Source organism: Augochlora pura, chromosome 11 (assembly GCF_028453695.1).
Source record: "Augochlora pura isolate Apur16 chromosome 11, APUR_v2.2.1, whole genome shotgun sequence".
Lineage (NCBI taxonomy): Eukaryota > Metazoa > Arthropoda > Insecta > Hymenoptera > Halictidae > Augochlora > Augochlora pura.
Window position 1 is genome coordinate 10,717,846 of NC_135782.1, and position 19,007 is coordinate 10,736,852.

The following is a 19,007-nucleotide window of genomic DNA, read 5'->3' on the forward strand; positions in this document are numbered from 1 at the left end:
CAAAAAGCTTGTTTAAAAATCTCAGGAAATTCTGGCGTTATAAAATACGAGTATCGTTAATTAAGTCAATTATTATCTGTTAATGCAAGTGTTTATATTTAGCATCGGGCAGAGGTAAATTACTCGGTCATGAATATCTGTAAGTAGAATCAGCCTGTCACGAACAGACACTTGCGTCAAATGACGTTCTACATTTCACGTATATCGCACGTTTTTCGTTCTCAATTTTGACACGAATTCTATCAACAACGAAGCTTTTTAAAATATACTATAAAATATATTGTAGTGTTCCATAAGTTCCCTCCTTTTTTAATGCGAAATCAATAGACGATATTTACTGTTTAAGGTTGATTTATCGTGTTGTATATGAACCGTTCTGTTTTATTAACTTCTTCCATCTCTCAGGAAGCCTTATTATACACTCTTTCCAAGAGAGTTCAGACTTGCATCCAAGAATTATTTTGTAGAAATAGATCTTAAAAACGATGCAAAAAAAGAAAAATATTTCTTTAGTTGCTGTTGCATTGATAATCGAACTTATTCGACTCTCTAGTCTTCAATACCTAAATAAAATGATCACACGTTTCATTATGGTTTATAAAAAGAGTATCTTAAATAATCTGTTGCAAAGTATCGCTAAGAAAACGTATAAAATAATCCTCACCTAAAATATATACATTTACGCACATGAAATTAAGTCTATTATGACTGAGCCGCAGATTTTTATGCATTTATGACCAAATTATCATACATTAATGCAGAATAAATACATTAATATACGCAAACGTTAATAAATACATAAATAAATAAATAAATACATTAATATACGCAAACGTTAATAAATACGTAAATAAATAAATAAATAAATACATTAATATACACAAACGTTAATAAATACATAAATAAATAAACACATTAATATAGGCAATACATTAATATTGGCAAAACATTAAACGAATTAAAAGCACTGTTAAATTTCTTGCAATCTGTTAAAGTTAACACAAAATGTAAACCTCTGTACAATATACATATACTTCTTGCAATTAACGGAGACGATTCTGTTTTTGCATTTCCTTTTATTACACAGTAACTTTGAACAATGTTTTAAACGGCAACAAATACGATAGTATGAGAATTATGTCCGAACGTGATATAATAATTTTTAATGGATCCTGAAAGTCGCCATTCGAGTTCGAAACGTAAACTGACTCACAGCCCCCTTTGGCAGTGCGCTCGAATTAGCCCGGTGGATACTTTCGCCCGCGTATCAATTCTATCGTCCGCGATAAACTATTTTGCCAGAACTCGCGTTCGGAACTCGGTGGCCGGCTCGGTCAACTGTACCGATGGTTATCCGGCCGCTATTTACTTAGTCAACAACAATGACCAATGTTGATTATCCGTTGAAACGTCTGATCATTTTACGATCGGTATACCGGCCGGGACGTGCCGTCGAAATTGCTATTTACACGACAATAATGGCCAAGGGAGTACTGGCGTACCAGAAACTTCGATAGTAATATTCAATATCACGCTAACAGCATGTTAATAAGAGAGAAAGCTGTATCCCTTAACGAGTGCGCCCGGACACACGGCGTTACGTCCCGGACAACATTAAACATTTGATGGTTACCCTCGACCCCGTAAATTTTCCGGTTTTACAAGTCCTCCCCACGTCTTTTAACGAGCTCGCGTTGAACGCTTCGATGCCGGTGGCGAGTAAATTTTCCGGGGAGGGGGGGGGGGGGGAAGGATTTTCTTTTTCAAACGGGGCCAGCCTCCTCTTCTTTTTTTGCGATAAAAAAGAACAGAAGGGGTTGTAGAGGGGACCGGCAGAGAAGGGGAGGAGAAAGAGGAACGGTTCCAACCCCTTCCGCGTCGCGTAAATAACGTTACAGATCGTAAAGAGAGAACGGGAAGAGGAACGAGAGAGGGGAGGGGGGAGGGGGGAGGAATAACTTGGAACTTCTTCTTTTTTTTTCTCTCTTTGTTCGTAACGATGTTTCGATGAGAATGTCAGAGGAACCGACCGGCCGTTGCTCGCTTATGAAATTACGATAGAACGGGCCGGACGATTGTCCACCGCGCCGGTCGAACTTTAATTTAACCGAACAATCTTTTTAGAAATGGCTCGGCGACTTTTTGTTTCAGCCGGGGAACATTAAAACTTTCTTGGCTCGGCGGAATCGATAGCACGACGGCGCAAAGTGTTTCGCGGTGGACGTCTGTATTTTGCTGGCACGTTGTTTAAAATTTAATTTTCATTTTTTAAAAGCGATATTAATTTTTATAGGACCATAATATTGTTGAGAGTAAAGATTAGTTGGTAACTGTTTATTTTAGTTTGTTTAAATGGAAAAGAAATAAAAGTCATGAAGGAAATACGTGACAATGTGTAGTTTCTTTTGGAATTTTTTGGAGAATATTTTTCCCAAAGGATTATAAAGGTGACATAAATCATAGTTAAGATTATTGACATAACCTTGACATAAATTATGGTTAAGATTATTCACATAATCTTGACATAAATTATAATTAAGATTAATGGCATAACCTTGACATCAAAATCAATTTTCTTAAAAATTAAACCTGTAAGAAAAAATTTTATATTACATTTGCAGCTTAATTCTGTGTGAAGAATTTCTCTCTTATCAGCTACATTAACTTTTTCTGAATACTCTGTATATATTTACAAATTTAGATATGTATATACTCAGACATGCGATAATATATTATAATTGTTAAATAAGGGAACCTTTGATGCTATGATAGGGTCGACTGAACTTCCTATGCTTCCTTTATTGATAAATTACATTCGATTTAAATAAATATAAAATCAAAAAATTATTAGTTGTTAGTTTTAGTTATTTTTCGATGGACAATATTATTTTCGAATAAATTCTTCAGGTGATGTATCGAGTAAATTCTTCGATTAATATTTCGAATAAATTCTACGTATAAAATTTGATTCGTTATTCGAATAAAATATATACATCTCTATTTCCATTCAAGTTTCCTTAAAACTTAATAATAACAACCTTAAAACCCATTCCTAAAAGAATGTAATCTATCAGTCATAAGGTTCAGGTAAGTAGCTATTGATTAAAAAGCAAAACTATAAATTTAAAAAGCTTGTTTATTTATATGATTGATATCAATACTCTTATTCGCAAATTTATGCTTAACGTGTTCAAAAAACTATATTTCGGAAAATTAATGATTAAAGCTGATAATAGTCGTAAGAATCGTCAACTATACTATATAATTATGAATATTGTCTACCATTCGAAAGTTAACTACTGTAACTACCTCTGTATCGCACAATATAGACATAACCGTAAATTACATCAACAGATCATCTCTATTAAATGTAGAAACATGAATGTAGCATTAAAATAAAAATGAAAAAAGAATCCCGTTTAGAAAGCGCAAATTAACCCTTTGCACTCGAGTGGCGACTGTGCAGCGCCATTGGAAATAAGATACGTCCACGTTCCAAAAGAATTTTTATACCACTAAATTCTGTTATATTGAAAACATCTTTAAAAATGCAAATGCTTTATAAACTAATAAAGTCAACGTCACGTGCTTAAATTGTGCATAAATAATATAATTCAATGCGTTAAAAAGATATGTTATGACAAGATAGAATCAAGGAAATAATTTCCACCAAAAGGATGGACCCATAATAAGATTATTTCATAGTTATATTGGCAACAATTAATAAATAAAAATATTATATTGATTTTGAAAGCGTTGATTGACCAGAATGAAGAGTCGACTAAATGCAGCTTGACACGGAACGTGTTAACATGGAATAAATCATGTAAAATCGAAATAGCGCGGGTCGAAAGAAATATCTTGGTTCCGGAGTTAACCCTTTGACTACTGTCGGCGCCTATTGGCGTCCGAAACATGTTGGCTTCCCGGTACTGTAGGCGCCAATAGGCGTCAAGATCAAATTTCGCCCCCATTTATTATTAAATTTGATTAATTATATATTGTGTAATATTTATGTTATACATTGTAAAAAAAAAGCTTAAAATTATTGCTCGCTACAAGTAATATTGATTTGATGTAATAGAATTCAATATTTTGAATATTTCAACATACTTCCTCAGAAATGCATATCTAACGAAAAAACTACGGCCGTGCCAAAGTCTGCCGTAGCCAAAGGGTTAAAATAGCTTCGAGTGCAAAGGGTTAATTTGTCGCATAAAGAAATATAAATTAACGAATGTTCCGCCCCCGATTTCCTTGTCCAGATAATACATGTCGAAAGGAAAAATGTGAAACGTCGAGCGACCTATAACTCTGTCTCCTCGTTTGTCACCAGATCATCGAGGAGGAGGCATCGCCGCCGCAAGCTTCCAGAAGTCAGGCCCGACTTCGGCGACAGTTCAGACGAAGTGGTGTCGTTACACGACAGACGACTGCGATCAATCGAGTTCTACGAGGTGGAACACAAGGCGAAGTACCTGGCGAACAAACGCGGCACCACGAGACACGGTTTCTCGAGCAGGACGAGAAGAGCCGCGACGGCCCGCAAGGAGCGCGTGTGGGACCACGGCGTGATCCCATACGAGATCGATGGCAACTTCTCCGGGGCCCATAAAGCGCTGTTCAAGCAGGCCATGAGACACTGGGAGAATTTCACTTGCGTGAAATTCGTCGAGAGGGTCCCCGCGGAACATCCTAATTATATACTGTTCACGGAGAGGCCGTGCGGGTGAGTTTGCCAACGCGTCGCTGTAAATTTGGCCGTGGACGCGAGGGGACCGAACTAATGGCCGACAGCGCTCGCTGCTGATGGTCTATCAATCGAACGAACCCTTTGTTTAACAGCCGCGTGCTAGATTGGCGCGACAAATCACGGATACCTTGCAGATTTTCCGATTCGACGACTACGAGCTTTCTTTGCTGTTTATATGTTGTGGGGAACAATATTGAGGCGACGCTTTTAAAGTGGTTAACTCTTTTAAAACTGGTCTGAATAACTTGAATTTTTCTGTGAATATTGTAGGAACTAATATTGTACGATAAATAACTATATTTTACGATAAAATATTTTCTTTCTTCATGTTACAATTATTTGAAGTAAGAGAAATGTAAAAAGCTGTCGTTTCTTCACTTTTTTATCTGAAGCTATAAAGAAAATTTTAAAAATGCATTCGGTAATTTTTGATAATTGTAAAAAAATGTATTTGAAATTTCTGGGTATCTTGGGCATGTTGAAAATTTCATTGAAATTAGTAAACGCATAGTCAAGCCACAACAACTGAAACGTGTAAAAATTACCTATTCATGATCGAAGTTCGTGAAAAACTGTGATTTTCGCGATCTTTAATTGTTTACAGCTCGTGTCAAGATTAACCGATTGTAATAAAATTTTCAACGTGCATATAAGTTACCGAGAAGTGCCAAATACATTTTTTATATTTTCGTTATAAACTCAAATGAAAGAATGAAAAATGAACAGTCTTGTTACTGTTTTCTATGTAGTTACGTACTATTTTTAATTTTACTGCAATAATTTAATAATTTTTAGTTTTACTGGAGTAATTTAATAATTTTTAGTTTTACTACATTATATGTAATTATATTATTTTTTATGTAGTTACTGTTTATTATGTTATGTTTTTACTGTTACCAAGTAATGATAAAATTTAAAATAAAGTATTTCAATCATCGCACAGTGATCTAGTCCCTCTAACATTTAACATAAATTATTCAGACCATTTTTAATAAGTTACATTTACGACAATATTGATTTATCGACCGAAAGATCCCATAACGAAGACGCGCTTGCACCACGAACTCATTTTCAAAGAAAAGTGGACTGATTACGTGCACTGGTTTGCTGAAACTGCATCACGGAAAATCTGATTGTAACGAATTGCTGAGATAACAACCTCCCTTGAAGAATTTATGAGAATCGCGTTCATGCGATTATAATGACATACGAAACAGCGATGTCTATGCATCGTGCTTTTTCTAGCACGTGTTTTATTTGCTTCTATCTGCACTTTCCTGTTACAGATGTTGCTCGTTCGTCGGGAAAAGAGGAAACGGGCCGCAAGCGATAAGTATCGGAAAAAATTGCGACAAATTCGGAATTGTTGTTCACGAATTGGGTCACGTCGTCGGCTTTTGGCACGAACACACGAGACCCGATCGAGACCGTCATGTGCAGATCATTCGTGACAACATCATGTCCGGTGAGTGAAATTCTCGATGATTTTTTTCCGCGGCTTATAAAACGAAGGCGTGAGAAGAATAAATTCTCCAAAATAATACATACACTCTCGCCAATAAGTCATCAAATATTTATTTATTTTGGTGGAAATTAATATTAAGTCATACCTACATATCTGGCTTAATTTTGTTGCATATATTTATCCATAATATTATTTATAAAAGAATTATTGTTTGACGTGTAAAATTCGGGAAAACGTTTGAAGAAAAATTGTATATATTTTACATATTACATCGAACGTAACGAAATAAAGTTCTATATAGTTTTTGCTTCTGCTTTGCGAATTTGCTATTATCTAAAAAATAATTTCGTATTATCGAAGCTTGTATAAAAATTATATCACAAAAGCTAACAAAATTGATGCTGCTGTCACTAGTTCAATGTAATACACGTCGACGTTATATCGATGAGAAAAAGATATAAAATTGTTGTACTCTATTATGCATCTTGCGTATTCTATATGCAAAATGGTGATCTTAAAGTGTATATTACTATAAAATGTATATACATTTCGGTAACAAAATTAATCCAAAAATTTGTATCTGTGTCCTAATAATCATTCTCTTCGAAATAAGCAGAAGGCCGGAGACTTATTGGCAGCAGTTTATGTTAAATAAAAAAAGAAACAATCGACAAATGTTCCACCTATAATTTACATATATAATATCTATAAGACCCTAGATTTCCAAATCGCGCTCACGTCTCCCAATCGCCATAATCTACGCAATCAACGCACGCGATTACAGATGATCTAGAAACGAGTGCTGCACCTTCGTATTCAAACTTCCCTATTAAAATCCCCACATCGTAACAACCCTCCCGCGCCATTAAGACGTAATCTGTCTTCATTACCTCCCCGCCGTGCTTACAAGAGCGCATGTTCCAGGTGTTCCAACAGACATCGTACAACCCTTAGATTAAAAACGAAATACATAATCAGCGTCGAAAGAAGACACGAAATTAACTATACCGTAGAGAACGTCTTAGTATCTAATTCATCGATCTCAATGAATTACAGTAATTACGAGCCTACCGTTTTCTCGTTCCGCAATGCGATTCATACGTGGCCGGTACTCCTCGCGTAATAAGCCATTGTTCGACTGGCGCACGGATATATTTCCAATTTCATGCGAACTATGTCCAAATACGTAATCCGCGACGGTGTATCCAGCCTTGTGTGATGCATCGGTCGGGCGTACAGGATCGTTTCGGTGCGCCGGGACACTCGCATCCAATAAGTCAGCCGTGCTCCTCGACAACGTTAAGTACCGTCGATGTTTGTTGAACGTGAGGAGGGTTCCTAACGCGCGGTTTCTAGCCGGAATCGTTTGTACGTTTGCCTTCACAGCAGATAGGTTTCCGTTTTCGATTAATGGACCAATTTGCCGTAGGTATCGCGTAAATCTCACCCATCATTAGCGATGACAACTAACCGGGCCCCGCTGTTCTAATATTTATATACGCCGGGTGACAGTGTTTCTGGCCGGCGTGTGATCGCGGTTCGATTAATGGATACTAATAACGGGGGAACGGTAACGAGCTGTTTAATTAGCGAGCAGGCTCGCGATCCAACGCCATCTGTTTGCCACCCCGGAATCGTGCCTTGGAGCCGACTCCCTCCCGACGCGGCCGAACCGTCACGAACCCGCAAAATTGCATGTGCGGCTGTCGCGGTTCCGTTTAAGGCCGCCGTTTCGGCCGTTTCAATAATCCGATACCGATTGAACGGAGCGGGATCCGTTACGTTCGGCCGACTGCGGCGCACACACCGTCGCCGGTCGTCGTGGAACGAGCCGGCGCGGCGCGGCGCGGCAGCAACAATCGGCAGCCGTACACGATCCCTCTGACGTTCCCGTTGCGCAACGGAAACCATCGACACTGTCGAGAACGGCTTTGCCGTTAGAAGTTGGACACTCGACGGAATCGATCGCTTTTGTTTCTTTTGCTGTCGGCTACGACGCGCGACGCCCGCTCCCTGCAGCCGGGAGTCTGGCTTGGCTAGCTGACCGAGATCTCCTATGATTTAACGTCAAACGGCCGTTTGACGTGGCCTGCTTGCCACGGATAATCGAAATCCACTCGGGTCTGACGTCGCACCGTTCGTCCAGAAATTATATTTACCCACGGTCACCCCGACCGCGATTTTATCCGATCTACGGTTGTCCCGGACAAGTTTTATGGCGTTAGACGGTCTCGGTGTTGCACAGACATCACCTTGCACTCTACTCTATGTTTTCGGATTCGATGGAGTTCTGTTTGAGAAAACGGAATCTTTGCTGACGCTATTTTATGTCATGCGATAAATGTATTTTACATTGATTTGTTTTACTTTGAAATTATTATTTTACCGTAAATGTATTAAAGCCGAGGTAGTTTTATAAAATGGAACCACATGTGGAACCATTTGTTTTTGAGATGTTGGAAGGATTAGTTTACTAGATTATATGCAAGAATATTTTTAACGAACAGATTTTGAAAATCATAGTTTTTAATGTTGTAAAGCATCTACAAAAATTCACCACGTTCGGTCCAGTTTGAGGAATGTTATTTTGTTTTCAAAGATGTCTACATAGAAATATGCATTTTGTCGCAACTGTGTGGCCAAAGAAGTTTATTGAACAAATGCTCCATAAATGTGCAATTAATACTTTGCAGTCGAGTGGTGACTCTGAGGCACAATTAAAATTGTTCTATCACGTCCCAAGATCATTTTTATATCGACAAAGATTAGGTTTAAAAAGTTGTTGAATAGGAAAACTAATTGGTGTGACTTACTAGAATCAATTTCGTGTGCATGAAAGTGCACTTTGTTACATAAAATGGAAATACTATGAGCTAAGACAATTATTTCAGATTTACAGTGCAAAAGGGTTAATATTTATAATTTGTTCATAAAGTCAGAATCACAGTGAAAAAATGGAGAGTGTTCGTAAACATTTAAATTACTAAATTTAGCATTTTTGTGAAAACATATATTATTCGTCATTTAAATATTTTTGAATCCTGACAAGGTAACAATTTCCATCAAATGATTAGTCTAGTGTTAAATATAATATAATATACAGAAATAGTAAATATTCTATGTTCAATTCGTAAAAATCAGTTGTAAAACTACTCGAAATTTTCCTCGAGAACTGCCACCCCCTAAAAACTGTCGCCCTAAGCTGTAGTTAATTTAGCTTGTACTTAAATTCGCCTCTGTATAGAGCATGAAATATAAAAATTGTTTCCATAACTCCTTTACAACAGTTTGTGAAGTTCCGTTTCAGTGATGTAAAAAAATTAGATTTAACATGCACGAGATAAAAGAATTGCAATATTCAGATTTTTTCGTAAAGTCAAGTTTGCGTTGATTGCATGTACAAGTAGCATGTATTGGTATTACTATATTTGTACTACATTGTATTATTATATATTACAATATTTACTATTATTATATAGTGCAATATTTAGTATTATTATATAGTGCAATATTTAGTATTTTTATATAGTGCAATATTTAGTATTATTATATAGTGCAATATTTAATATTATTATACAGCACAATATTTAGTACTATTACATAGTGCAATAATTAGTATTATTATATAGTGCAATATTTAGTATTATTATATAGCACAATATTTAGTATTATTATATAGTGCAATATTTAGTACTATTATATAATACAATTCTTGAAAAATTGCCAATGTTATTATATACCAATCCATACATTAAACGGCATTGTTCGATATACTTCTATCGAAGGTAAAAAAAATTATATTACACCATTACTAATATGTGCTACAACTAACTAACTAAAAATTAGTACAATATTTTACTTGTTGATCATCCCTAATAATCAGCTCGACATCACTTTCAGTACGTTCGCTATGTAAACAATAATATATAAAAATAATTATAGACCAATAACATACATATATAAATATTAGTAAAAATATTGTTGCAGAAAAAGATAGAAGCTACGAACCACAATTTCATTTAACGACGTAGACAAAATTAATTCGATTTCCTGTGCGAGAAACACTGAATCGTCGCAAACGAACGACAGCGGTAGCGAACGCACTGAATCCGTCTCTTTGCAAGAAAGTGTGTCAACAGAAAAAAAATAAATGACAGTCGCGTAGTGACAGATCTGGAATACGAGGAGGATGTGATAGAAACTTCCGATCCGATGTTCCTTATATTTTCACTCGTGACGTGCAAAAAGCAGCGCCGTTTGTTCAGACCCAGTAACAAGACGCTTTGCAAAGCTAGGTGGAATGAAATCGTTTTCTTGTCCTGTATAAGCGAATGATTCTCGTCGTAGGTCAGGAGTACAATTTCAATAAGCTCACGGAAGAGGAAGTGAACTCGCTTGGATTACCGTACGATTACGACTCGATCATGCACTACGCTAAGAACACATTTTCGAGGGGCACGTATTTAGACACGATCCTCCCGATGGAAAGGGACGGGAAGAAACGGCCCGAGATTGGACAGAGGCTTCGGCTCAGCGAAGGAGACATCGCTCAGACCAATCTTCTCTACAAATGCCACAGTAAGTTCGCATAGTAATTATTAGACAGTGATTTAATAATTATTGATCACGCGGAATACAAATTTTCTACAGCTACAGTCAGTCCCATAAATATTTGTATCTTCATTGCTTATAAGAGAAATTTTTGTTGAAATCGAGGGACGCGTGTAAGATTTTGCAATAAACTTTTTATTTTCAATGAACACATGTATAAAGTTTATTTATACCAAATGATAACAACATTGATTGACTAATAACTAAAATATATTGATTTTACTCCTCGTAGTACGTAATAACAGTCTACAAAAGTATTCGTATCAGTATAGATTTTGTCAAAAAATCGCATATTAGAGTAGCTTTTTTACTTTATATTAATTTTCTAGTATTTAGTCGGTCCACCTTTATGCTTTATTATATCGTTTAATCGATTTGGCATTCTTTCTACCAGTTTTAATGTGATATTTGGTTCAATACTATTCAAAACTTCCAAAATTTTGTTTTCTAGCATTTGTTTATTGAAAATTTCATGCTCGTGTAGTCTTTTATCTATTTCCGCCCATAAATTTTCTATAGGATTTGTATCTGGACTCTGAAGAGATGTATGTTAAAAATGAGGAACGTGGTAAAGTATCCACTCACGAACAATTTGAGCAGTATGCTTCGGATCGTTGTCACGTTGAAAATAGTAGTCATCTTCCAGACCAAATTTAATCGCACTTGAGTGCAGATTTTCTTCGAGTATATTTTGATACTTTATCTTATCCAAAATTCCATCGATAAAGACAAGTTTGCCCACTCCGGATGCCGCCATACAGCCCCACACCATCGCGGAGCCTCCGCCCGTGCTTTACAGTTGGTTGCACATTTTTTAATTCTAGTTCTGCATTAGGCTTTCTCCAAACTTTTCCTCTTCCGTCGCATCCAAAAATATTAAATAAGATAATAAAAAGTTTATTGCAAAATTTTACACGCATCCCTTGATTTTAATAGATTTCTCTTATAAGCAATGAGGGTACGAATACTTATGGGACTGACTGTATGAGAACCAAGGATCGCTCAATGCATCTTCGCCCGATAATTTGTTGCACCGCCTTTCACAACATGTCCGGCATTTTTTTATACTATCTGTAGAAATGATGTGGTCTATATAAAAACAATGTCACTTGTTAAAAATCATATAGTTTTCAGGGAAATTTTGGAAAATTATATAAAACGTCTTTATTATCATCGAATTATTTTTTAATTATACAAGATTATTATCATCGATCCTCATCACTAGACTGCGAATGTTTGTGCAAAATAAAATTGTTGGTGTCCATTACACCAAACAGAAGCTAAATAAACATAAATATACCTCTTCTTTGAATAGTTTTAATAAGTTAAAAATAGTTTACTAAGATTTTTAAATTCTTCTAATGCCTTCATCATCCTCTATTTAAATTACTCATTTTGGGCATAAATAAATAAATAAAAGACCCAGTTTATTCACCACATAGATATAAATCAACGAGTATTAATTTAATCAATGATAAGTCGACGGTGATGCAACAATAGCGAACCCAGGCATAGTAATCTAAAACTTGCCAGTTACCATTTATACACAAAAACTATAACTCTACGTAGATTCTAATTTTTTAGCAACTGTTTCACAGTTAAAAACATCTCGATAAATTCTTCAGTAACAATACCAATACAAATCATGACGCAACAAGTTCTTTCTAGCAATACATATCATAATCTAATAATTTTGCTTATGTTTATCGCTATCAACAAGCTTTTCTATAAATTGTTAACCCCTTGCACTATAATAACGAGTCAGACTCGTGGTGAAGATTTTATGCAAACTCTACTAAATATGAATATTATTAATTCCTTCTACATCGAAGTAAAAATAAATTCTTCTGCCATCAAGGTATAGTAACGAAGGTAAATAAAGACAATTCAGGAAACAAAAATTGTTTGGTCCTATTAGGAAAATTATTAAGTACGAATAGATGCTAATCGCCGCAGCATGAGAGGAGCGATAGTGCAAGGGGTTAAATTTAATAAAACAACCGATGCCAAAGAAGTAAACTGAACAATCTATAAAAGAAAATCGAAACGTGGAGATAGAAATGGGACCAGCTAAAAACCTTTTCGGTTCAAGGGCGAACCCATTCAATTTCCCCGGTGCGATCATTTGGCACGAGAATGTCTCTACATTTTCATCTGCAGAGTGCGGGAGAACGTTCCAAGAAAACAGCGGCACCTTCGGATCCCCGACGCATCCGAACAGTTCGCCGGCGATCGAAGGTGAACGCTGCGAATGGCGGATCACGGCGACCCACGGCGAACGGATCGTGTTGAACATCACGTCGCTGGACATATTTAAGAGCAACTTTTGCCGCAGCGACTACCTGGAGATCAGAGACGGATACTGGTACAAGAGCAACGTTCTAGGTGAGCCAAATAACGCGCGACGTCGAGGCTGCGAACGTAGGACGAAAATTTACATTCATCCCCGGTTCGCCCCCTGTATCGGGCCGGTTCTATCGCAAATATCGCACAATCGTTCTCGGTTAGGAAATAACCGAGGACTCTTTTTTTCCGGGCCGGTTCCAAAGACAATCCAACGCTGGGAACGTATTTCTCCAGAATCGCGTACATCGGTAATTAATGGATAAAAATTGCCCGTTTGACGGCCGTGTTTCCCGGAGACGGGTCAGCCGCGGTTTACAACCGTAATCTCCTTATTTCATCGTTAAATTGTCACGGACAGGATTTCTTTCCGGGAATATTAATGGCGGGACGATTTAAAGCTTTAATAAAACGTTCAGATCCGGTATTCTACGATTCTCTGATTGTTGCCGTTTCTACTTGAAATGTTACAAAACTGTTTGACACTTTGACCGCCGCGTCGTACTTGCTCTTCGAAAATTAATTTCCATGCTAATTTATTGCATTTTCATGACTTCGTCTGGATCTAGAAAAATGTAACAATGTTGGAAAAATAATTTGCGTGATACGGCTGAATTCCATTAAATAAAATACTTGAATTTAATAGAAAGTTCAGCTACGGAAACTCGTCATGGTTAAATGACCAGTTTTTTATTTTATATATTAAATTAAATTTCTACTTTGAATTGTATTTGGTTTTTTTAATTGTGAGAAAAGTTTTCGATATTTCGATTGTTGGAAGGGTCTCGTTTTGAATGTCCGAGTCTCAAACATACCTGTTTGTTAGAAAATCAAATAGAAATTTGAAGCTATTATTTTTCTTCTTAAAGTTTACAAATGCGAATGGCTCCACGAAGTTAATAAAGTATTACAGGCGTTTTGTTTAGTGAAAACTTTGTAAATCCGAGCAGTTAGCCCTTTGCATTCGTGTGCTCCCTTTCATAGCACAATTTTTGTTCCACAAAATCTGTACCCACGCGAGACCTCGTTGTATTTTCTGATTTTTATATTTATAAATTTGAATTATAATAGAGTCTTATAGAAATTTAAATTGTAGTAGATCTTTAATAGAAATTCTAAATTATCGTGGACTTTTAATAGAAATTTAAACGAATTCATTTCAAATGAGGGTAATCTCAATTATAATACATTCTTATCATAAAATTTAATTATAATAAACTTTCATTATAAATTTGAATCGGAAGTTTTTATAAAAATTTGAACTTTAATGGGTTTTAAATAGATATTTAACTAGAAATTTTAATCTATGACAGATCTCTAATAGAAAATTATAATGAACCATCATAAATTCGAATTATTATAGATTTCCATAGAAACTCTGTAAACATCCGTCTCATTCATTCTGTATTTTACGACTGGCACTCTCAACTATTCTACCTTTCATACTTGGAAAAGAACCCTACATTACTAAATACAAAAGCATAACCCTTTGCGGACGAGAGGCGACAGTCGGTGTTTATGTTAAGATAATTTCTATATGAATTATACAGTTGTATATAATTGCATATAATGGCATGTAAATTATATTTATATTATATACAATTTAAGATAATTTTATGTAAATTATATAATTGTATATAGTTGCATATAATCGTATATAAATTATATAAATGTATTACATATAAATTAAAATAATTTGTATACAAGATACTCGGCACATTTGAGAAATGCTACCTCACTTGGTCGGAAAAGTCATCGTCCGCAAAGGGTTAATTTTCCAAAGAGCAATCGCGAGTAGGAGTGAAAGTGCGTGGAAACATCCAACAAAACGGATCATGCGACGAATGAGATTTCGAGAGTTGAGATTTGCGACAACGGGCAGATTTATTATATTAACGGTGTGTTCGATGATAACGCAGGTCGATTCTGTGGGAGCGGCAAGATCCACGAACCCATCGTCTCCACCGGAAGCAGGATGCTGGTAACGTACGTGACGTCCAGTCGTCAGAGCGGTCACCGTGGCTTCACCGCGAGCTACGAGGCCGTTTGCGGCGGCGAGGTGGAGCTCGACGGCACCGGTCATTTGGAGTCGCCAAATTACCCGGAAGAGTACCAATCGAGCAAGGAGTGCATCTGGAAGCTGTCCGTGCCGGATAACTTCCAAGTGGCCCTAAAGTTTCAATCCTTCGAGATCGAGAACCACGACAATTGTGTGTACGATTACGTCGAGGTCCGCGACGGTCATAGCCGCGACTCTCCATTGATCGGGGTTTACTGCGGCTACAAGATACCGCCGGACATTAAGTCCACGGGGAACAAGCTATTGGTGAAGTTCGTTAGCGACATATCCGTGCAGAAGGCGGGATTTTCGGCGACGTTCATGAAAGGTGCGGATTACCTTTACGCGTATGTTACCTCAACACTTTACCGACCGGCCATTCGCTCGGAAAAATTTAGTTTAACGTTCAATTTTCCTTTCTATTTTCATTTCATTTATCTTATTAATCGCAAAAGATATTTAATATTTAGAAAGTTTTATAATAATATTGAACCTTGGAGTGGTACAATCTAGCAGATTTATCTCAATAATAGATACAAAATTAATGGTTACTATGACTACCGGTCAGTAAAGTGTTAACTCAAGTCTTGCATAAATTGTTAAAGCTAGGATGATTTTCTGCAAATTTTTCTAGAACATGAAACATTGATGGAATTCTTTGTCACTTTTCAGACATATTCTTTTATATCCAGAAATCTTCAAACATATTCTTTCGTTTCGTTACGTTTTATGGATGTTTAAGGTAAATGCACCTATCACGGAAAATCATTGAATTGTAACCCTTTCTCGAAACAATAGTAGATTCAACAGACTTGAATGAATACAAATAATAGCACAAATAACGCTATAAAAAATAAATAGAGCTTGTGGAAGTCGATGTAATAATTTTTTCTATTTCTTATATGTTGTTCTCTATAACTTCATTCGTACGAATATTATTATGTAACTATCGATTGTAAAAGAAATATTTATTCGAACATAGGTGTTTCTTTGCAAGGACATACCTTTCTATATTACGTATGATATATTTTTTTAATTTTTTCTGTTTATGAAACACGAGAACATGGTACGAAAACGGTGTTCCATAATACGTGCTTGTATTTTACTATTTCATTCGTATTACATTTTATTTATATTAAATTAATATTTCAAGGCTATCTAGAAACATCAGTCTGTCTTATAATAGTGTAAATATACAACAATAACACTTGTCAGTTGCAATGAAAGCTATAATAATCTTATATATCTTAAAAAGTGTTAGATAATAGTTACTTATACTTATTAAACTTATTAAAAGTAACATTACTTACTTATATCTATTAAAACTAAGATTTTTCATAATAGAACTACGGAAATCCTGTTTTGAGAACAAAGGACCGGTTTTTTCGTAAAAATTTCATTATGATAAATTTTCAAATGCGTATATTATTATTCCTTTCATATTTTTACAAATAGGATTTAGATTTATACAACGCATAGTTTTATTATGATAAATGCTCGTTTTAGTTTTATCAATTTTTATTCTATGTTAAAGAATATGTATGAAAAGTAATGAAATGTTTGGTCAATATTTTACGCTACAAAGAGAATACCGAAAATAATCCATACTTATACAGTTTACTCTAAGTTCCCCCTTTAACTCCTTATGTGATTCCTGAAATTCAGAAATCCGTCCGAAAAGTTGCCTATTATTTTTCTTTTATTACACTATTTATTAAGTATCATGGTAAGCAAGTGATCTACGAAACCCAACAATCAGGTCTAAAAATTCCCTACTGCTTTTCTTTTACTACATGAATTATAAATAACGCAGTCCTTTTATTTATTCAAAAACAACAAATTACACGCCTAAGGGGACAATACTTCACTTGCAAATTAAAATCGAACATCCTGTATAATTCTAACGCGTCGATCCTCTTTCGTTCGAAATCGCGCGAAAGGGGTCACGAAACCGTAAAAAAGCTACAAATTTATTACCAATCAAACAGACGTGGAATTGAAACGATAACGCATTTCACAAATATTGCAGAATTCGACGAGTGCCTCCTAATTGAGCACGGTTGCGAGCACGATTGCATCAACACTTTAGGTGGATTCGAGTGCGCTTGTAAACCCGGTTACGAATTACACTCGGACGGAAAACACTGCGAAGGTAAAATATTATTTGCAATCGAATATTTATCTCGTGCTTTCGTTCGATTTGATTAATCGGAATATATGACGTTCCCGGCAGATGCTTGCGGCGGTGTTTTCGAAGACAGCAACGGAACCATCACGAGTCCTTCGTTTCCGGTAACCTACCCGGGTAACAAGGACTGCGTTTGGGAAATCATAGCTCCGCCGCAATATCGTATAACGCTGAACTTTACGCACTTTGACCTGGAAGGTAACAAAGCCCGACAGCAAGATTGCGAATACGACGCTGTCGAAGTCAGCAGCAAACTCGGCGACGACATCTTGAGGAAACACGGGGTCTTCTGCGGTTCCAGGCCGCCGCCGTTAATTACATCCGAGGGCAACTTTATGAGAGTAGCCTTTACATCCGATAACAGGTATTCGTTCATTTTTCTTTTGTTAAGCTAACTAGAATCGTTTGTAATTCCATTTATTAATTCTTCGCAACGAATTTGTTAAGGTAACTCCTCCTAGACTGTTTAGTTTCTCATAGACGTCTACGTAATGCGTGACGATTTTAATTTATTATTAAGAACTGGACAGTTATATAATAATATTTATATTTTGGATTCAAATGGACCCGTTCCCATCATCCGAGTGTCAAAGATGAGGATCTACGTAGGCTTAAATAAATAGTTACGATTACTTATGTATAGTATATCCAAATTGTGCAAGGAAATACTAGTGTTCAGATAATGGAACAGTTTATTTACAACATTAAATTACGTTTTCATCAATTTGTATAATAAATAACGTTGTCCTTAGATTAGTTTAACTTGATCTATTTCTATGTGAAACCTTGTTAGAATAATAAATTATTTAGAATGTTGGATCAACGTTATTCTACTGATAATTCATAACAACTCGTTAGTAGACATGACAGATATTTATAACAAAAATGACTGCAACATAAAATTGTCAAGATATGAGAAGAATTTAATAATATTGTTACACTATTTCCAACTCATCAAAATTATTAAAAGGAACAATTCAGTTTTACTTAATTTCAATGTATTACAATCATCTTTAAAATCAACTGGAAAATGTTCAGTTTCCATAAATTATCTTGGTTTACTTGTTAGTCGTGAAGGCTTAATATTTGGACACATAATTAAGTTGAATATACAATTAACCGATATAATTTTGTTTGCGTGTTTGAACTGCTCGCACGCGTTTGCGTTGTTGCTGCTAAAACATTGTCGGTTTGTTCCCGCAGTATTCAGAAAACAGGGTTTGCGGCTGTTTTCTTTACGGACATGGACGAGTGCGCAAACAACAACGGTGGCTGTCAACACGAGTGCAGAAACATAATAGGCTCTTATCAATGTTCGTGTCACAACGGTTTCACGCTCCATGAAAATGGACACGATTGCAAGGAGGGCGGTTGCAAATACGAAATTGTCTCACCGATGGGCACTATTATGTCGCCTAATTACCCGGATAATTATCCAGGCCTGAAGGACTGCGTTTGGCATTTCCTCACCAAACCTGGCCACCGTATTAAATTAGTTAGTATTTCTCAATCCTATATAATCCTAATTTATATATTAATGAAAACATACTTCATTTCTTTCTTACATTACATCGCTTTAATTAAGTAT

The 19,007-nt window shown here is 36.0% G+C and overlaps 1 protein-coding gene across 2 annotated transcripts in view; it reads left to right on the top strand.

The window, feature by feature from the left end:
- Tok (tolloid-like protein 1 tolkin) overlaps window positions 1–19,007 on the top strand; it is a 150,770-nt gene that overhangs the window by 126,202 nt on the left and 5,561 nt on the right. For both annotated transcript variants that reach the window (XM_078194318.1, XM_078194319.1), the window contains exons 5-12: window positions 4,337–4,729; window positions 6,040–6,218; window positions 10,566–10,796; window positions 12,990–13,214; window positions 15,092–15,559; window positions 17,261–17,383; window positions 17,465–17,783; window positions 18,623–18,914. In XM_078194318.1, the coding sequence (XP_078050444.1) occupies window positions 4,337–4,729; window positions 6,040–6,218; window positions 10,566–10,796; window positions 12,990–13,214; window positions 15,092–15,559; window positions 17,261–17,383; window positions 17,465–17,783; window positions 18,623–18,914 (2,230 nt within the window). The remainder of the gene's footprint in view (window positions 1–4,336; window positions 4,730–6,039; window positions 6,219–10,565; window positions 10,797–12,989; window positions 13,215–15,091; window positions 15,560–17,260; window positions 17,384–17,464; window positions 17,784–18,622; window positions 18,915–19,007) is intronic.